This window comes from Grus americana, chromosome Z (assembly GCF_028858705.1).
Source record: "Grus americana isolate bGruAme1 chromosome Z, bGruAme1.mat, whole genome shotgun sequence".
NCBI lineage: Eukaryota > Metazoa > Chordata > Aves > Gruiformes > Gruidae > Grus > Grus americana.
In genome coordinates this window covers 87,227,986-87,244,872 of record NC_072891.1, presented here as the reverse complement: position 1 = coordinate 87,244,872, position 16,887 = coordinate 87,227,986, and the positions used below count along the sequence as shown (strand labels likewise).

General features: G+C 43.2%; 1 protein-coding gene across 2 annotated transcripts in view; it reads right to left on the bottom strand.

The window, feature by feature from the left end:
- ZCCHC7 (zinc finger CCHC-type containing 7) overlaps positions 1 to 16,887 on the bottom strand; it is a 115,996-nt gene that overhangs the window by 24,620 nt on the left and 74,489 nt on the right. For both annotated transcript variants that reach the window (XM_054810661.1, XM_054810662.1), the window contains exons 5-7: positions 11,953 to 11,996; positions 10,633 to 10,758; positions 8,779 to 8,949 (exon numbers count right to left, since the gene is read on the bottom strand). In XM_054810661.1, coding sequence (XP_054666636.1) covers positions 8,779 to 8,949; positions 10,633 to 10,758; positions 11,953 to 11,996 — 341 coding nt within the window. The remainder of the gene's footprint in view (positions 1 to 8,778; positions 8,950 to 10,632; positions 10,759 to 11,952; positions 11,997 to 16,887) is intronic.

Below are 16,887 nucleotides of genomic sequence, written 5' to 3'. Positions count from 1 at the left end.
TGTGGATCTTCTTATTTAAACAAAATCAGAAGGTGTTAATGACCAATGAGACAGAGGTTACTTTCTCAAAGGTTCTTAATATTTTTACAATATTTAAAATTTTTCTGTGTTCTCCTATGACCCCCAAGCCATGCACAGACACAGAAATAGTGTTACTTTGTCTGTTAGCCATTTTAGTGTTTCAGAGTGTGCACACAGTGACTTCCATGGAGGTCTTGCACTTTTGTTTGGAACAGTTACCCTTTTACTAAAATAGCTTCTTAACCATTGGAACAATTAGCAATTTGATTTGCCAATATTAATTTTCAGTATATTAAGAAGAAATATTAGTTATTCCGTGGCTTCTACATAATTTGCCGTAGCTCCAATTTCAAACATTAAAGCCTCATGACCACTTGCAAATGAGTACTATTAACATTTCTTTAGATTTTGAATAAATTTTTTGCTCATGCCTAAATTCTTGCCTTCTTTTACTCTGACAGAGCATGTTAATTAAAAAAAACCCCACCCAATAACCAATATTAGCAACTGAATCTCTCAAAAAATAATTCAAGTTTTTGACAGTCACCCTATGGCATATACAGTATGTTTTCCCTGGATGCGATGGAAATTATATTATTTATTATTCATTACGTCAGTAACACAATTTTCTGGAGAAAAATCTACAATCTGTTCTGTGTAATGGTTCAACATTTCTCCTCTTACTCAAATACTGCATGTAAATATTTGAGTTTTATATTAATATTTCTATAAAGAAAATGTGCGAAGTACATCACATTTCTAACAGAGGAACAGGCTACAACATTTGACAGTTTGAACACACTCGAGCTGTCTTCCAGTGCAAACAAAAGGATTTTCCTCCTTCGCTAACTTACACAGGATTTGGAGGCATGATATATAAACACTCCTGAGCGTACAAAAATGTTGTATCAAAGACCTTGCCTTCTCTCTCAGACCTGTAAAAGGCTTCCACTGTACATGAGACTTTTGCTGGTTTAGCACAAGGTAGCAGGCAGTTATTTATACATTAGTTCTGGATAGTTTTCGATTACCACAGTGTCCCCAGATTAATATGGTTGAAAAATTGCAATCAATGAGTTGTCATATACTGGCAAAATGCCACTCTGTGATATGACCTTTACCCACACAGCAGCTATTATTATTATTATAATCATCATCATTGTTATTAATAATAAATTTATTTATTTATTTATTTATGCGTAATAGTTTGCTTGGGTTTTTTTTCCACTCTGGACACAAAGACATCACTTATAGCGAAAATCTGTAATCCAGAGTAGGAAACTACAGTTGACACAGCTCTTACCAAAACAGTGGAAGAGGCACAGCCCCAGCCCCTCAGCAGAGCTAGTGAGACATAGGTTTTACCATCGTCGTCTTTAAGGATGTTTAAGGCTGTTGGAAAACGTAAGGAAGGTAGGAAGAAGGTGGTATGGGAAAACTGGCCAAGCATATTTCTTCATTCAGATGGTGATTCAGTGTAATACTTTTAATCGTCACAATGATCACTTACAAACTTCAGAAGTTGAATACAATAGTTGAAAACGGATGCCTGGCTAAACAACAGCTTCTTAGAAGCGATGCTTTTAACTATGAGGTCTATTACCTTGCATCAGCTCAGAGTTATTGTCTGTATCTTCTATCACAGAATGACAAAAAATATAATTAACAATTACTACTGAATACTGGCTTCTCAAATGAAGCAAAGAGGTTTGCTATGGAAGAGAGCATAACCAAATACAACAACCGCCGAACCTACGATTTTTCTTATTTATTTAAAAGTACTTAACCATGAATGGCCCTCATTTAAAGAAAAGCCCTTGCGGTATACAAGTACGATGGCAGTGTGATGAACTACATTAAAATAAAATTGCATTTATTTCCTGCCCCAGTGCTCTGACCTTACCAGCGTTTAAATGTACCAGCACAAAAGGTGCCTACACTTAAGAGCAGTGCCGCCGCGGTACGGCTGCAGAAAGCGCAGGCGAGGTGTGCTTCCCACACTTTCACCTACATCCGCGGGCACAAGCGCCAGGCAATTAATTTTCCCAAATCTGTGCTGGTTTTGCTGTGGCCTGCATTCAGTTAATTTGGACGGGTGATTATTCATACCCGAGCCTGATGCAGCTAGGGTTGCCACACCAGATGAATCAAGGGTGGATACTGCGCATTTTGACCCGTATTGAATTTTATCAGGTGCTAATTATTGTTTTACCAGAACAACGGCTTAATGCATCTGTTGTTTAATTCCCACTTCCCTATTCTCAAACGTGAACATCAAAGAAAATAAAACACTCAATCTCAAACAGCCCCTGACAGCAGACCAGGACTCGAGTGCTCAATAGACAAGGCCCTTGCCACCAGTTCTCATATTTCCACAACAATGAGCAAACACAAAAACAGCACTAAGCGGCCTTTCCTCCTTTCCGCTCCCCTTGGCCGGTCGTCTGCCTTGCGCCGAGAGGGCCCTCGACGGCAGCCCTGCTGGGAGCGCGGCGCGGGGGAGAGGATTAGCCTCGCTAACATGCGAGCATTTGCAAAAGGGAAGGAAAAACCCCGCTACTGTATTTGGCGTATGAATAACCAAAATGCACGCGCTGACAGGAGACCGGGACGGGCCTGCGGCTCCCCGGGAGAAAATGTAGCTGTGATGAGTGACAGGGCTTTCAGGAAATATGTTCACAATCACAGACAGTGAAGGCCATGACCTAGATCGTTTAAGAGCTTGTCTTGTCAAATTATCAAAAGCTTCTTCCTCTCTGAATAAAGAGTGACATAAGTGAGTGTCAGAAAGCTGCAGGCTGACAAGCCAAGCATACAATAACAGCATGCACGTCACATACTTGCCGAACACCGCCACGGCTAGCGGCAAATCTTAATGAGAGCGTGGCTGGCCCAGGAGACTTGGGTCCCTGCTGGCACAGCTACTCATCTCGCAAAAATCCTTCAGCTCCAAGTCAGTTATGGTCTGACACGACGACTACAATTACTAAACACAACTTTTTAACAGAATCCTCTGGTGCTTTGTCAAAGCAGCGGCTGCTAGGAGCTGCCCCGCCGCAAGCCACCACAATAAAACAAAAGATTTGCCAAAACACACACTTTTCATCACCTCCGCATGGGAACTGCTGCGGAAAACACACAATGCTTCCCTTCAAAAACACTCCTGCACGAGCAGATGTCGAGACCTCTTCCCGCGCCGCCAGCGCAGACGGCCGCCGCTGCCGGCGCCGAGCGGGCCAAACTGGTTAACCGCCGGCGTCGACCAGGCTCTGGGTAACGTTTACTTATGCTTACCATTAGGCAGACATCGACTCACCACAGGCGTGAAAAACGGGGGATGCTGCTGGGGAAACCCCTTGCCTTCTGCCCAGGTGCCCAGGGGAAGCGCTGCGGGACGCGGCGCTGCTGGTGGGAACGGGCCCCGTCAGCCATGAGGCCACCGGCACAGCCCTGCGGACTTGTCCCTGCGTCTCCAGCCACACCCCGGCCTGCAGAGGTGGCCACGTCCCCGTGGCAAGCGCCGGCATGGGTTCTGAAAACTACAGAGGCAGAAGGAAATCTTCCGGGAGAGAAGAGGCTGTTGGCGGTTTACACGGCCAGAAGAGGTGTCAAGATGCATGGAGAAGATGCCGGCTGAGGTACCTGGCCAGTTCCCGGGCAGGAGCGCTGTGTGCAGGGTATTTGGGGTGTGCAGGCGTGCACACGGGGCGGGGGGCAGCAGGCCCAGCATGGCCACAGAGCGCCGGGGACCCAGGCACTGCTGGTTGCCAGCTCCCAGACGAGCTCCCGCTCACTGGCTTTTCCTGACTATACAAGGAGACACTGTCCTGCCTGCCATGTTTGCCTCCTCCCTGCCACATCACCCTGTTTATGAAGCTTTTTTCCCACTCTTGCAGCTGGCAGGTGATACTGTAGACCACAAGCCTCGAGACATCCAGCTAGCTGCCGTCGAATGAACACAGGACATTCACAGCATGGGGTTTTCAGCTTATACTTATATAAGCATAAGTGTATATATGTACACACAGATATGTAGATATGCGTCTACACGTGCAGACAATCTTGCATGAGACTGATGTACTCTTTCCTAGGGGGAGCAGCCAACGGTCAAACAGAGCCGCACCTGAAACTTTTGAACAACTCTGCTGCATGCTCCTCTGATGATCTTCCTGACGAAAGCACACGAGGCCAAGCTGCTTCCAACACGTCTCCATCTAAGATAACTCCACACATTCTCAGGGCTGTCTCAGGGAAAGTGACTGTCCTAACAGGTAACAAATGTATTTCCCTGAAAGTATTTTGAATAACTTTGAACATTTTCAAATCAAAGTAGGCAAAGTACCTTGAGCTGCTTTGTGTTCACTTCTGGACAAAAGTGTGACCGTGGAGAGCCACTCTGAAACACACTGGCCACAGGAGCTTGTTCTGCATCCTTTGCGTCACAGTAAAAGCAAATGAACTTTCTGGGGAAGACAAATTAAAACTATTTTTGGGATGTCCAAAGTATTTGATAACAACTCAAAAATTAGGGAATATATCAGTCTTTTCCCCAACGCTGTATTAAGATCTGCTCTATGAAGGCTGCAGTAGAGTTTTCACAGTATTCTGGAGAATGCTGGGGAATGTTGGACTCATTTAGCCCCAGGCTCAGAGCAAAACCTGTGGTCTGCCCCCAGCTCCCACGGACAGCAGACTGAGACAGAACAGTTGCAGTAACTGCGCTTGGTAAAACACTTCCAGGTTTTTGATAAAATGCCCCATGGAGGACTCATAATTCTTTACAGAAAGTAATTAGCAGAGGCACAGACATATGGACCTTTTTTTATGCTCAGTTTACATAGCCTGAAAACAATAATGACTACACCGTGTTGGACCACAACCTGCCCATGGTCTCTAACTGTGGCCGTTAAGCCGATGCCTCATGGAGCTTAAAAACTGGGCAAACACGCATCCTTTCCCTAGCACTCTTCCACACTCAGCTGTTTTAAGATCAATGACTTCACAAGCTGGATGAAGTTTCTATGTGTTCAATAACCTTCCACGGATTTCTCTTCCATGAACTGCTCTTTTCGCCTCTGGAACCAGAGCAGAGTTTCTGCATCTACTGCACGGCTTCGTAAGGAGTCTCAGGTCTGCTACCTATCACACCAAGTGTCACCTCCTTCTGTCTCTTCTCAGCACAGCTCCTACTGCCTACATCAGATGTCCCCTACTTCCTGTACTGGAAGAAACGATGAACAATTGATCCCTAACCACTGTCTCTCGTCACGGCTGATTTTGAGGCTCTTTACAAATCCTTCCCTTGCTCACCTCTCTTTCAGGCTCAAGAGTTGTAGCTCTGCTGAAGGACGCAGAAGAGAAGGACCAAAGTTACACCTAGATGTCCATTGCTTTCCTGGTGATTCCCAACATTTCACTGGCTTTTTTTCACTGCTTTTGAGTATGAACTGATTTTTTTTTGATTGTATCTCGTAATTCTAAAATTTGAGTCCTGAATGATAATGGTAAGCTTGAAGCCCGTCATTCCATATGCAAAGATGAAATTATTCTTCCCTGGGTGTTTTACTTTACATTTACTGCCACTCAAGTTCATCCACCATTTTATTTCGCTCTCCCTCGGTTGCTTACAGTCCTTGGGCAGTTCTTCAGAGTTGGCTCACAGTGCTGACACTAAATAATTCAGTCTTCTCAGCAAATCTTGTCGCCCTATTGTTCACCCTTTTTTTTTGTCACACTAGCATATCCTACCTTTATCCTCTTATTCCATGCCTGTTTCCTTAAAAGCTTATGGTCAGAAACTTTGTCAAATGCCTTTTGGAAATTGTAGACTATGTCAACTGGATCATGTTTACACACATGCTTGTCGACCTTCTCCTTTGAAGAACCTCAGAGATTTCTGCGAAGTAGGATTTCCTTTACAAAAGCAACCTCGAATCCTCCCACATACATCATATTTATACATCCATTCCAACATGCCGCCGCTATTTCATTTTCTGGTAATTTGCTTGGGGCACACATCAGGCTGGCAGGATGGGTTGACCAGCTCTCCCTGGGACCCGTTTTAAATTTCTCATTGTATTTGCAGTTACCAATCAGACACAAAGCAAAAGATCACACACCGCTGTTGCTGATCTGGCTATTTCACCTTCCAACTCCTTTACGGCTTTTGGGTAATCATTACCCCGTTCTGTTAATGGGTTAGTATTCACAGGTTAGTAGTAACACTAACATTCTCTTCAATTTCAGAGAGATTCTCTGATGATTCCCTCCACAAAGTAAGATTTCAGTGTGGGAATGTTCCTGGTTTCTTCCACTATGAACACCAGATGCCAAAAAAACATTTTTAGGTTGTTAGAAATGGCCTTATTGTGGCTGACTGTTCATTTTATGTCCTGATCATTGGTTGGCCTTACAGGTTTCTTGCTCTGATGTGAAAAAAGATTTACAGTTGGTTTTGATTCCTTTGCAAAGTGCCCCTTCAACAATTTTAAGCCTCAATTCTGTACTTCTGCCTTTATTGTGCCAGAGTTTACGAACCTTTCTGTTTTCTTCATTTGCATACAGATGTCAGGATTTCAAAGGATACCTTCTTGCTTTCCATAACCTCTCTGACCCTGCTGTGTAGCCTCACAACCTTCCTTTTGCATCCATAGGTCTGCCGTGCCGCCTTTCTTTCCAAGGATGGGGCAGGTGAGACCCTGCTCTTACCGTCAGGCATTCACCACACAGGTAGCCTCATGCCTGTCATGCACAAGCGCAAGAGAACTGCCAGAAAGTTCCAAAGACAAACGTCGGTGATTTAAGGTGGACTTAAATGAGCAGAAAAAATATATGCCGTGATATTCTTGATAATCTACACAACTTAGGTAGGATTTAAATTTAGGGATGATAGAGGACTCGTAATTCTTTATAGAAAAGAAAATTACTTTATGAGAACTGGCTTCATAAAATGTGTGAAATAGAAAAGGTAGCAACATATGCAAAGAAAAGATACTTAAGATTAAACCAGTGGTGTCTAGCTTTGAGGTGCACCATACTTAAAAAATAAAACAAAAATTGCTGTTTTCTGAATTCCCTGAGCTGTTACAAAAAAACTTCTGTTAATATATACATATGTATTCTGAAATACTGATATAAGTATGATGTTCCTAATAATTTTAAATGCTTCTGTTCAAAACTTTTAGATTTCTTTCAGAGCATGTAGTGGTGATGCATTCCTCACATCCTGGCAATTAGTCCAGCGCTGACCTAACTTACTGTGCAGTACCATAACATCCCAGAACGGTTTGGGTGGGCAGGGACCTCCCAGCCCACCCAGTGCCACCCCTGCCATGGGCAGGGACACCCTCCACCAGCCCAGCTTGCCCAAAGCCCCATCCAACCTGGCCTTGAACACTGCCAGGGAGCCAGGGGCAGCCACAGCTTCTCTGGGCACCCTGTGCCAGGGCCTCAGCACCCTCACAGGGAAGAATTTCTGCATCAGATCTAACCTAAATCTACCCTCTTTTAGTTTAAAACCATTGCTCCTTGCCCTGTCACAACAGGCCCTGGCGAAAAGCCTCTCTCCCTCTTTCTTACATCTACTAACTTTCACTTTGGGCAGACCGTCAAGAGGAAAGCAGTTTCTCCTTGTTTCAAAACACCTTCAGAAGAATTGAAAAAATATGTTTAAGAAAAGAGATCATGCACTGAAGAGTGTGTTTCCATAAGGGTACTGTTTAAATGATAAAAGTTTTGAGAAAAACAGTCTCAGCCAAAGGAAGGCTCGTGACCTTACCTCCCCGCTAGACTTCAGTGCAGAGAATACATGGTGTCTGGATGACCTTGAACATACTTCAGTATCCTTACAGTACTTGAACATTTTTAATAGTTCCATACCTCTTTTCATGCCAAAGTTACTCATTCATTTATCCAAGACAACTTTGAATGCTCAGTAAAATATAATAGCTGAACGCATGTGTTTTACGGGGCCTCCATCTCACTATAAAATACATGGAAACCCTTCTCCCATTTTGCTGCTCAACCTGAAACAAGCAGCCAAGCATCTGCTGGGAAATAAACTGAACATCCAATCTTTTAGCCCTTCCATATTCCCACTTGGCAGAACCATTTGTACTGTGAATACAGATGCAAGCTTGCTAACACCTCTGAAACGTTTTGTTAGGTATGGAATGGAGATTATTATTTGCACTAAGTACTTTTTTCTCACCAGCACTTGTGACATAGAGGCAGCGTAACATGGTATGAACGAGGAATTAGAGTGACTGGCAACAGGACCAGAGTATATACCCAACATATACCCAACTCATACCCCCCCCGTATGACCTACGCTGGTCTAAGTAGAAAAAGTTGGGTTTCAAACGACAGTAGTGACGACGGATGACATCAGCGTGCTTCTCGTGGGATTAAGACAAAACACTAGTAGGTTCCAGGCATTAAACTTTTCTATCAATATTCTCTTACAATATATACGTGATGAAGAAATGAGGACATTTTTCACTACCCTAACTAAACTGGACAAAAGTAAACTAAAGACTGAGTGTTTACAATGCTTCTGTTTGTTTTCTTTGAACCATTCTTCACGAAAACTGTGATTCTGTTATGTAATGACTAACTACAATATTTTCATAAGACTTAAACAAATATGCACTATATAGAATTAAAGAAAACATTAAAAGACTGCGATGGTTGTAAATTCAATTTTTGACAGACACAAAACCAATGATGAATGAGTTCTTTGCCATGGGCTATACTCACATCAGCATAATGTCCCTTCATATCACAGCGATTGCAGTGTTTATTCCAATAGGCTTTCTCAAGACATTCCCTGAAATAGTGGCCAGGCAAACAGCAGTTCAAACAAAAACGTGCTGGGCAACTGTTTTGGAGATGACCTCTTCCTGCACACAGGCAACAAGGGGGAACTTTCTGTGTAGAAATAAAAAGAAGAATTATGTTAAATGAGAATGTTTCAAAAGAAAAAAAAACTCAAAAGAGGAAATGAAGAAGAAATCACCCCAAATAAATGTTTACTGCTAACTAGGAACTGCAGAGATGTTATCTTTCATTAAGGAATTGAAGTGGTGGAAGACCATGAATAGATGAAAACTTGAAGGTGTAACTCCATAAACTCCCTGTACTTTCTTACTTGGACCGTGCATCAGAAGCACTTGTTAAACGCCTAGTGGCCATGTCATTTGCTCCATGAATACAGCAAAAATGATCATTAAACTGGAAAGTATATTTCACTCAGAGCAGAAGTGTTGGGTACTCTGTATGAACACTGGTTTTTTTATTAAATATCTTAAAAGCTGAAAACCAGAACTGTATCACAGTTGTCAGTATGGTCTGTGCCACAGACCACCGCACTAAGTCTGCCTGGGATGGGGTTAATTCTTCACAGTAGCCTACGGGTCTGTGTTTTAGGTAACACGGGACATTTAGCTATTGCTTAAGGTTGTCTCTTCTTCCCAGCCTGACCCCAGGGAGCGGGCTGGGGGCAGGCAGGAGGCTGGTGGGGGGCAGAGCCGGGCAGCTGACCCCCGCTGACCAAAGGGATCTCTGTACCAAACGGCGTCGTGATCGGCAGCAGACCTGGGGGATGCAGGTTTTCCACAGGAACTGTTGCCTGGGGGCTGGCTGGGCATCGGTCTGCTGTGCGGAGTGGTCACTTTTCCATCTCTGGGGATCTTCACTTACTATACTGCCTTTATCTCGACCCATGAGTTTTTCTCGCCTTTGCCCTTCCAGTTCTCTCCCGCACCCCACAAGGGGTAAGTGAGCGGCTGGGTGTGCGTCAGCTGCCAGCTGGGTCAGCCCGCTCGGACACTTGGCTCCATGACACAAACAGGCACACGGACCGACAAACAGAAAGTGCCGAAAACTATTCTGGGGGCATAGCTGTGCCTCTTTAATGCCAGTTTTCCCAGTGAGTGAGTGTATCCTCACCCCAAGGGCTTACATTTCAGCCGGGTGGGATGTCGCTACTCAAAGTCCCAGGTGGGTAACAGCCTCCGGGCTGAGGCTTTGCAGACTTTGTTGTGGGGACTGTAAATCCAGACTGTCATGAACTGCCCCCACTTCTTCACAGTGCAGTGACTTATTTTTAACCATCTAAGCCCTGGACAAACCTTCTGAGTATTTGGCATCTATCTATCTGAGCCGCTTAAAATTATTTCCAATTTCATCTTGTCTATAATTTTTATCATTATTCAAATAATCGTTCATTACATAGATATCTGCTTTCATTCCCTTACTAAGGGTGATTTTTTGATTCCTTATGTTCTCCTTATTGAAAATACATTTGAAAAACATTTTTACCTTAAAACTGGTTTTACAATAAGGAAAAAATGTTTCTATATTGTACTTGACTCTCTTTTTGCTCAGTTTATACTAATAGATTTTTTCCTTTATAAAAACAATGACAACAATGACCCCAGAAAACAGACAGATGATTTTATATACTAAACTGCTCTTGTACAAGTCATCCCTCCACCTGGAGCAACCTTTCAATGAAATAATAAACGACTGAAGCAATGCTTTTAATAGCAAGCACAAAAGAGTATTAGAAACAACAGCTGCATCTACAAGTAACTAAAGTGTTGCATTTACCTTTGGAGTAGGACAGTTCTTGGACAAATGACCTGGTTTACTGCAATTTCTACAGGTAACATTTTTATCAGCTGTGTAGTACCGCATACTGGTGTGCCTCACACCTGCATAGTTGGAGATCTGGGCCTGGAGAGAAGAGAGAAATGTATTTACCATTTCAGACTCTGTGGTTTAGTGTTTGTTAGAACTGGAAATTTGTAAAGGTCACTGATGGTAGTGATCAGTTAGAAATTTAACTTTTTACAAGTACAATTTACACATCCAGGTTTGAACTGGATAATTCTGTTACAGAGAAACTTGCATTGTCTAGAAGAAAAATAATGCCTTGTTCAAACTTCCACTTCGGGACAATCTTTTCTGCTGTTTAAAATCGCAGTTATTAAGTTTTGCTTTCCCTTGATTAGTCAAGACACTTTTACTCACTATGCTATTTCATGACGAACTGGAATTTTTCCCAGAATACAAATATAACTGACATTAATTGCAAATGCAAGTTACACGTTCCCTTGCACACGTTAAGGGAAACTTCCTGGACAAAGTACAATGCTATACAAGTCTAGACCAAATCTGCCATTTGCAATTGTAAAGAAAGATTTAAAAAGGGCAATGAAGAAAAAAGAGAAGCTGGAAACAACTCTCTCTCTGTCAGTGACCTCACACACACTTTATGCGTAGGCAAACAGAACGGAAAATCCTATCTTCCACCTTTATTGCTTAGCAAACATCACAATTTTTAAAAAGTGAAATAAAATTTTGGACAAGTGAACGGGAGAGGTACAGAAATACCATTTCGCTTATGGGAAAGAGTTTGTTAATGTCGGCTGATTAAATAAGCTTTACTGAACCTTGGCAAAAAGAAACCCGAAGGAGTTGGACCTTACAGCTAGACCTTACTCTTCCTGGATGCTATGGTACCTTGCACGAGAACGCCACGTTACAGCCTAACCGTACCAACTCGCGAGGCGTGCGGGAAGGCTGACCGAACACAGAGAGCTCATAGTGCCATCTGTGTGAACACGATTTAGCGGCCACAGAACGATTACATGTCTCTGAAGGGACTGGGCAGGAAGAGACGAGTTCCTCCTCGCAGAGCCTGTGCCGATTCCCAGCATCCTCCTCCCACTCTGCTCATGTGCCAGCCCCAGCAACTGAACCTCTTCATCTCTTCCTACTGCCCTGCCTTTGGCAGGACACTGACAAGGCATCCACACAAAAACTACAGATGGATTCCTCAATCCCATTTACCTTGGTCTGCTTGTTAATAAGCATTAAAAAAAAAAAAAAAAAAGGATTATGGAACAATTTGGTTGTCTGTGTTACCTCTAAGTCTTTATTACAGATGGACCAGTCCACATCCACTTTTCCTGGAAAACAGAAATAAAATTAATCATATTTAATTTATATGAATATTTTTATATAACACATTCCAACATTACGATTACTGCACTTACTGAAACTCATAATAGACTTTGAATGTACCAAAACGGAGAAACTAGTTCTATCTTCAGTAAAGGAAAGCTATCAACCTGCTTGGCACCAAACCTGATTCATCTTAAAATGAGCACATGTCCAGCTCTTGGGTGGACTTTATTTGACACCACCCTCTTCTTCTACACCCCCCACTCCCGGGGTATAAATTCAGGCAAGGATTTAATTTCTTCAGAGCCAGGGATTCCCAAAGCTTTCAATTCCAGCCATCACAATTACCTCCGCCTGCACGGACATGGACGCCCAGCTCAAGTCCAGAGGTTGCCCGAGTGGAAGCACATGGAACAAGAAGTTAATGCACAGCATAAAATATAACTTCTCCTCCTTGCGAATTTGCAAAATCTGTGTCTTCGGCACTGCTTTCTGACTGCTGCATGCCAAAATGATTTTATGCATAACTGCAGCAACTAAGACTGTAAGCTAAGTAACTCTATTTCAAAACAAGGTTTGGTAATGTGCAATAAATCAGGACGACACACTAAATTATCGACTGCCACACCATAACCTTCTCACACACAACATTTGGACTGGCAGAAGTAAAAGGAAAAAAATCGAAAAGGAAATACAAGGCAATAAGCTAAAAGAATAGGGATGCAGTTACAGCTGTTTAAAAATTCTGCATGTCAACACTGTTTACTTCTCCCACTGTGCAAAGACAGCTGTACCACCACAGCACCTTTTTCATCATTAAGGGAGGATTCATGTCCATGGAGGTGTTTGCCTTACCTATACTTTTACAGTAACCATTACAACTTGTGCACAAATTAATCCTGTGTGTGTGCAGACTTTTTAATGCAAAGAGTCCCATCCTGTTCCCACAGATCCAAATCTGAAGCATCTACGTGTGTCATTAACACAAATCACAACAAGACTTACAAACAGTAAAAGAACCAGTAAAAATTCATCCAACTGATTTTGATTGTACTGTTCATTTCCAATAAAAGGCAGCTGACTAGAGAATAAAATTATACCATCTATAACGTCATGTCTAACCTTTCGTTTACTGAAAAAGTCAGTAATTTCAGCTGAAGTGTGTATTGCAATGTCTGGATACAAGGTACATCACTTAAACATTCAATGGGTGCTTTAGAGCATAATACCTGTTTGCTCCTGTTCTTCACCCAAAAGTTGGGGCTAACACTTTCTGCTCTAATCTGAACAGCACTTTGAAGTATTTCTATTTTCAGCCCTCACTAACGCCAACAACGCTAACGACTGCCACAGAGACATTAATAATGAATTAACTGGACTATTTGTAAAGGGATCTGAATGATGTGTCATTCCTAAGTCGTGGTACGCGCAGCGACTGGCACAGCCAGAGCTCAAACACAAGGACCCAACGGATCCTTCACCAGCATCACTCAGGGTGAGAAGTGATCAGCAGAACGAGAGGTGGGACCATGCCTGCGCCCCTGGAGACCGCTTCTCCCGCAGGGACGGAAGGGACAGTGCTGCGCCAGCCCTCTTCTGTGGAAGTGAGTCGTGGGCATGCCCGAGGGAAAATCAGGCCTTTTGGTGTCATTAAAAGTAAAGAAAAGCACTGACATTTCAGCGCATTATTTATTACTTGGAAGCCTGTTAAGGAAATTCATTCATAAAGAGAAAGATATTTGTAATTCAAAACTCTGCCCTGGCAATCAGTACTGAGAGTGCCGTGTTTCACAGAAATGCACATGCAGAATGGTTGACAGATCAAAATTACCAGAGAATTAACTCCTGTTAATCATTAGGCATGTCCTTCCTGAGGACAAACCAACTAAGTTTCTCTTCTTCGCTGTCAAAATCCCCTGCTTCACAGGGGAAAACCATGATACAATGACTCAAATACTCCTAAAGCCAAAAACTAAAGCTGCTCAAACCAGAAAATAAATAAAAGAGCTTTAATGCTGAATGAAATATTTCAACAAAATCTCTCTTTATTAAATCTGTCTGGTGACCTAGAAGTTAGGTCTAATTCACCACAGAATGCATAAGGCTTAGTTTTTGCTCACAATAAATTCTTCAGACTGAAATACATGGGAAGACTTGCGCTTCTGCAACCAACCTGAAATCTTGCTTTAGAGACACATAGAAAAATCTGCAACGATTTTTCTCACTGACCACAGCATTTTGTCTGGCACTAAATCATGAAATAAATCGCAGTGTCTGCTCGAGTTGACAGATACCTCCCCTCCCCCTGATGTAGTTTGCTTATTTGGATGAATTAACTCGTCCAACGGGCACCTCCAGCGTCCGGGCGGCTGCGGGTTCCCCCCAGCGCCTTGCTGGCCACTCCACCTCCCGCCAGCCGTGCCGCTGCCCTCGGCTCGTCCTCCAGCAGCCGTACCCATCAGCTGGAGAGTCCTCTGCGCCACGCTCTCCCTGCTCTGCAGCACCCACAATCTTTGTTTCCGCTCCTTAACGCTCAGAGTCTCGCAGGCGGCAGGTCTGGGACTGCAGATTTGGAGAAGCGCGTCCCCCAGGACATGGTGGTGCCTCAGCTCGCAGCCCTGGGGTGGGCGGGCAGCCGGTACCCTCAGCACCTCGGGGTGCCCGCGGACGATGCCCTGCCACCCCACGGCCCCAACCAGCAGCCTCACCCTGCTCCTAGGACCCAGATGGTGATTTTGGTCAAAGCACAGACGCAAAACACGCATGCTAATTACTGAAAGTTTCTGCATTTAGCAGAGACTGGTACAACGAAACCTGCCACCTGATGTTTTCCAAGGCCAAGCCAGTACAACGTTAAAGCTTTTCATCCTTTTTTTCAGACAGACACACACAGAGGGTGGATTCCTGCCTCTAGGAATGGGATATGTGTACTTTATTTTTACTCTTAAGAAAGCAGCAGTTTAAAAACTATTCAGATAATCTCTGCGAAGACTTCGCTGTTTCTGTGGAGAAGTTGCACACACAAAACTTAGTTACAGAGTCCTGTGAGTTTTCACAGTGTATTAATAAAAATCCTCCCACATCTTCAACAAATTTGTGCTTTTATTCTCTCTCATCTTCATTTGTTAAAAGCAATCTCCTTTTTAAGACTATATTAATTCTTGTACTTCAACTAAAAAATACAAGTGACCTTGCCATATAAACTTCTTGCATTTATACAGTGTATTATTTGAAGAAATGTTTTTGTCAAATTGCAGAAGAGGGAAAAGAGAAGGGGCAGAAGAGGCCAGAAAAAATGACAGCGAGGATGCAAAATACATATCGTTTTGATGAAAATGGAAACTCCGTGCAAGGTTCTTCTTTTATAAAGTATTATGCTTTGGCTGTCCCGTGCCCCCATGCAATAGGATGAATGATAAGGAACAGCTTTGCTTTTATTAAAAGAAAAATTTTGAAAGATCGTTGAGATTCACATGTATCCCTCTGCCAGCATGAAAATGCAAATTTCCGAGCAGCGCTCACGGTGAAGCCAGATTTAGGACCAGTGTTCAATGTGCATTCAAGCCTTCCCTCTTTCATTCCAGAAAGGGAGAGGAGGGGAGGAGGGAGAACCACGACCAGCAGTCAAAACCTGAGATTGCCCGGAGGAAAAATCTGTTTCCACAGAACAAAAAAACTGACTGAGAATAAACAATAAACTGTTCAGAAGATTTCCTTATCTGCCGCACCATGGAGGATCCCAGCGCCCGAGCAGGCTGCCCCAGCAGGGCAGGGCACAGTCGGGCACAGATTTCAACCCCACCGAAAGTCACTTTTATTTTGCTCATCGGAGCTGGGAGAACACACGTCCCTGTTCTCTGTGCAAGCTCAGCATGCCCCGCAAAGGTTTATTCCTTCACCTCATTGAACAACACAGAGAAACTGTAGAGCCTGGACATTCAGCTTTGAAAATAAAACACTAAATTTTCTAAAAGGGGAAGAGAAATGGCATGTGTCCTCCCCGCCCCGCAACCGGAATATACATGCAGACATATATTTTATTTAGTTTATTTTATGATCAATTCACTGAAACAGGCACCTTCAAGCTGTGACGGTACGATGTGTGGCCTGAAGGGCAAATACGTTTCAAAGCTGGGCTTTAAAAATTGGATTTTGACTGCTAATTACTATAGCACATTACAGAATAGAGAACCCTAATTACATTCTACTGTAAGACCTCTGTGGCAAGGACTGTTTCAGACATATCTCTGAACAATATTTAGCATGTCAAGACACACTGTCTGGCTGCTACTGGAGTAACAAATAACATTTAAAAATTATTATAAACCCCTAAAGATGATCTAGATCTGTAAGAATTTCACATTGTGACATTTTACATATATCTGAAAATTCCTGTTTATGTTTGAACCAAAGTGATTCAAGTCTTATTGCAACATAATTTGCTGTAATGAGTTTCACATTTTTTGTGTTCAAGTAGCCTTTCTTCCAAAAAACAAGGAATGGAAGTTATGAAGTGACAACCAAGCCGTGTTCCAAAACAAAAATCGAGATATCCTCCCTATATCAGATTTTGCAAAGCACAGTAATTCAGGTGTCTATGCGCTCGGATGCACTATACATCTTTCTCTTCTAGTAAGGTGTATTCCAAGTACCCATATATATATATATGGATGTATGTGTATACACACACACGTATGTCACCAGAAGTGTTTGAGGTAAACAACATCTGCTCTACAGCCACCAAAGACTAACCGAGGAGGGAAAAGGGAGCCAGTCCTCCCTGTGCTGCCTCCAGGTCCTGTTCAGGCTGCATCCAGACACAGCGCAGCTCAGGTACACGGGGCTCCAAAACGTCGCTCTTCGGAGGGAGGGAGGGAACCGCGTCTGCATGGCTCC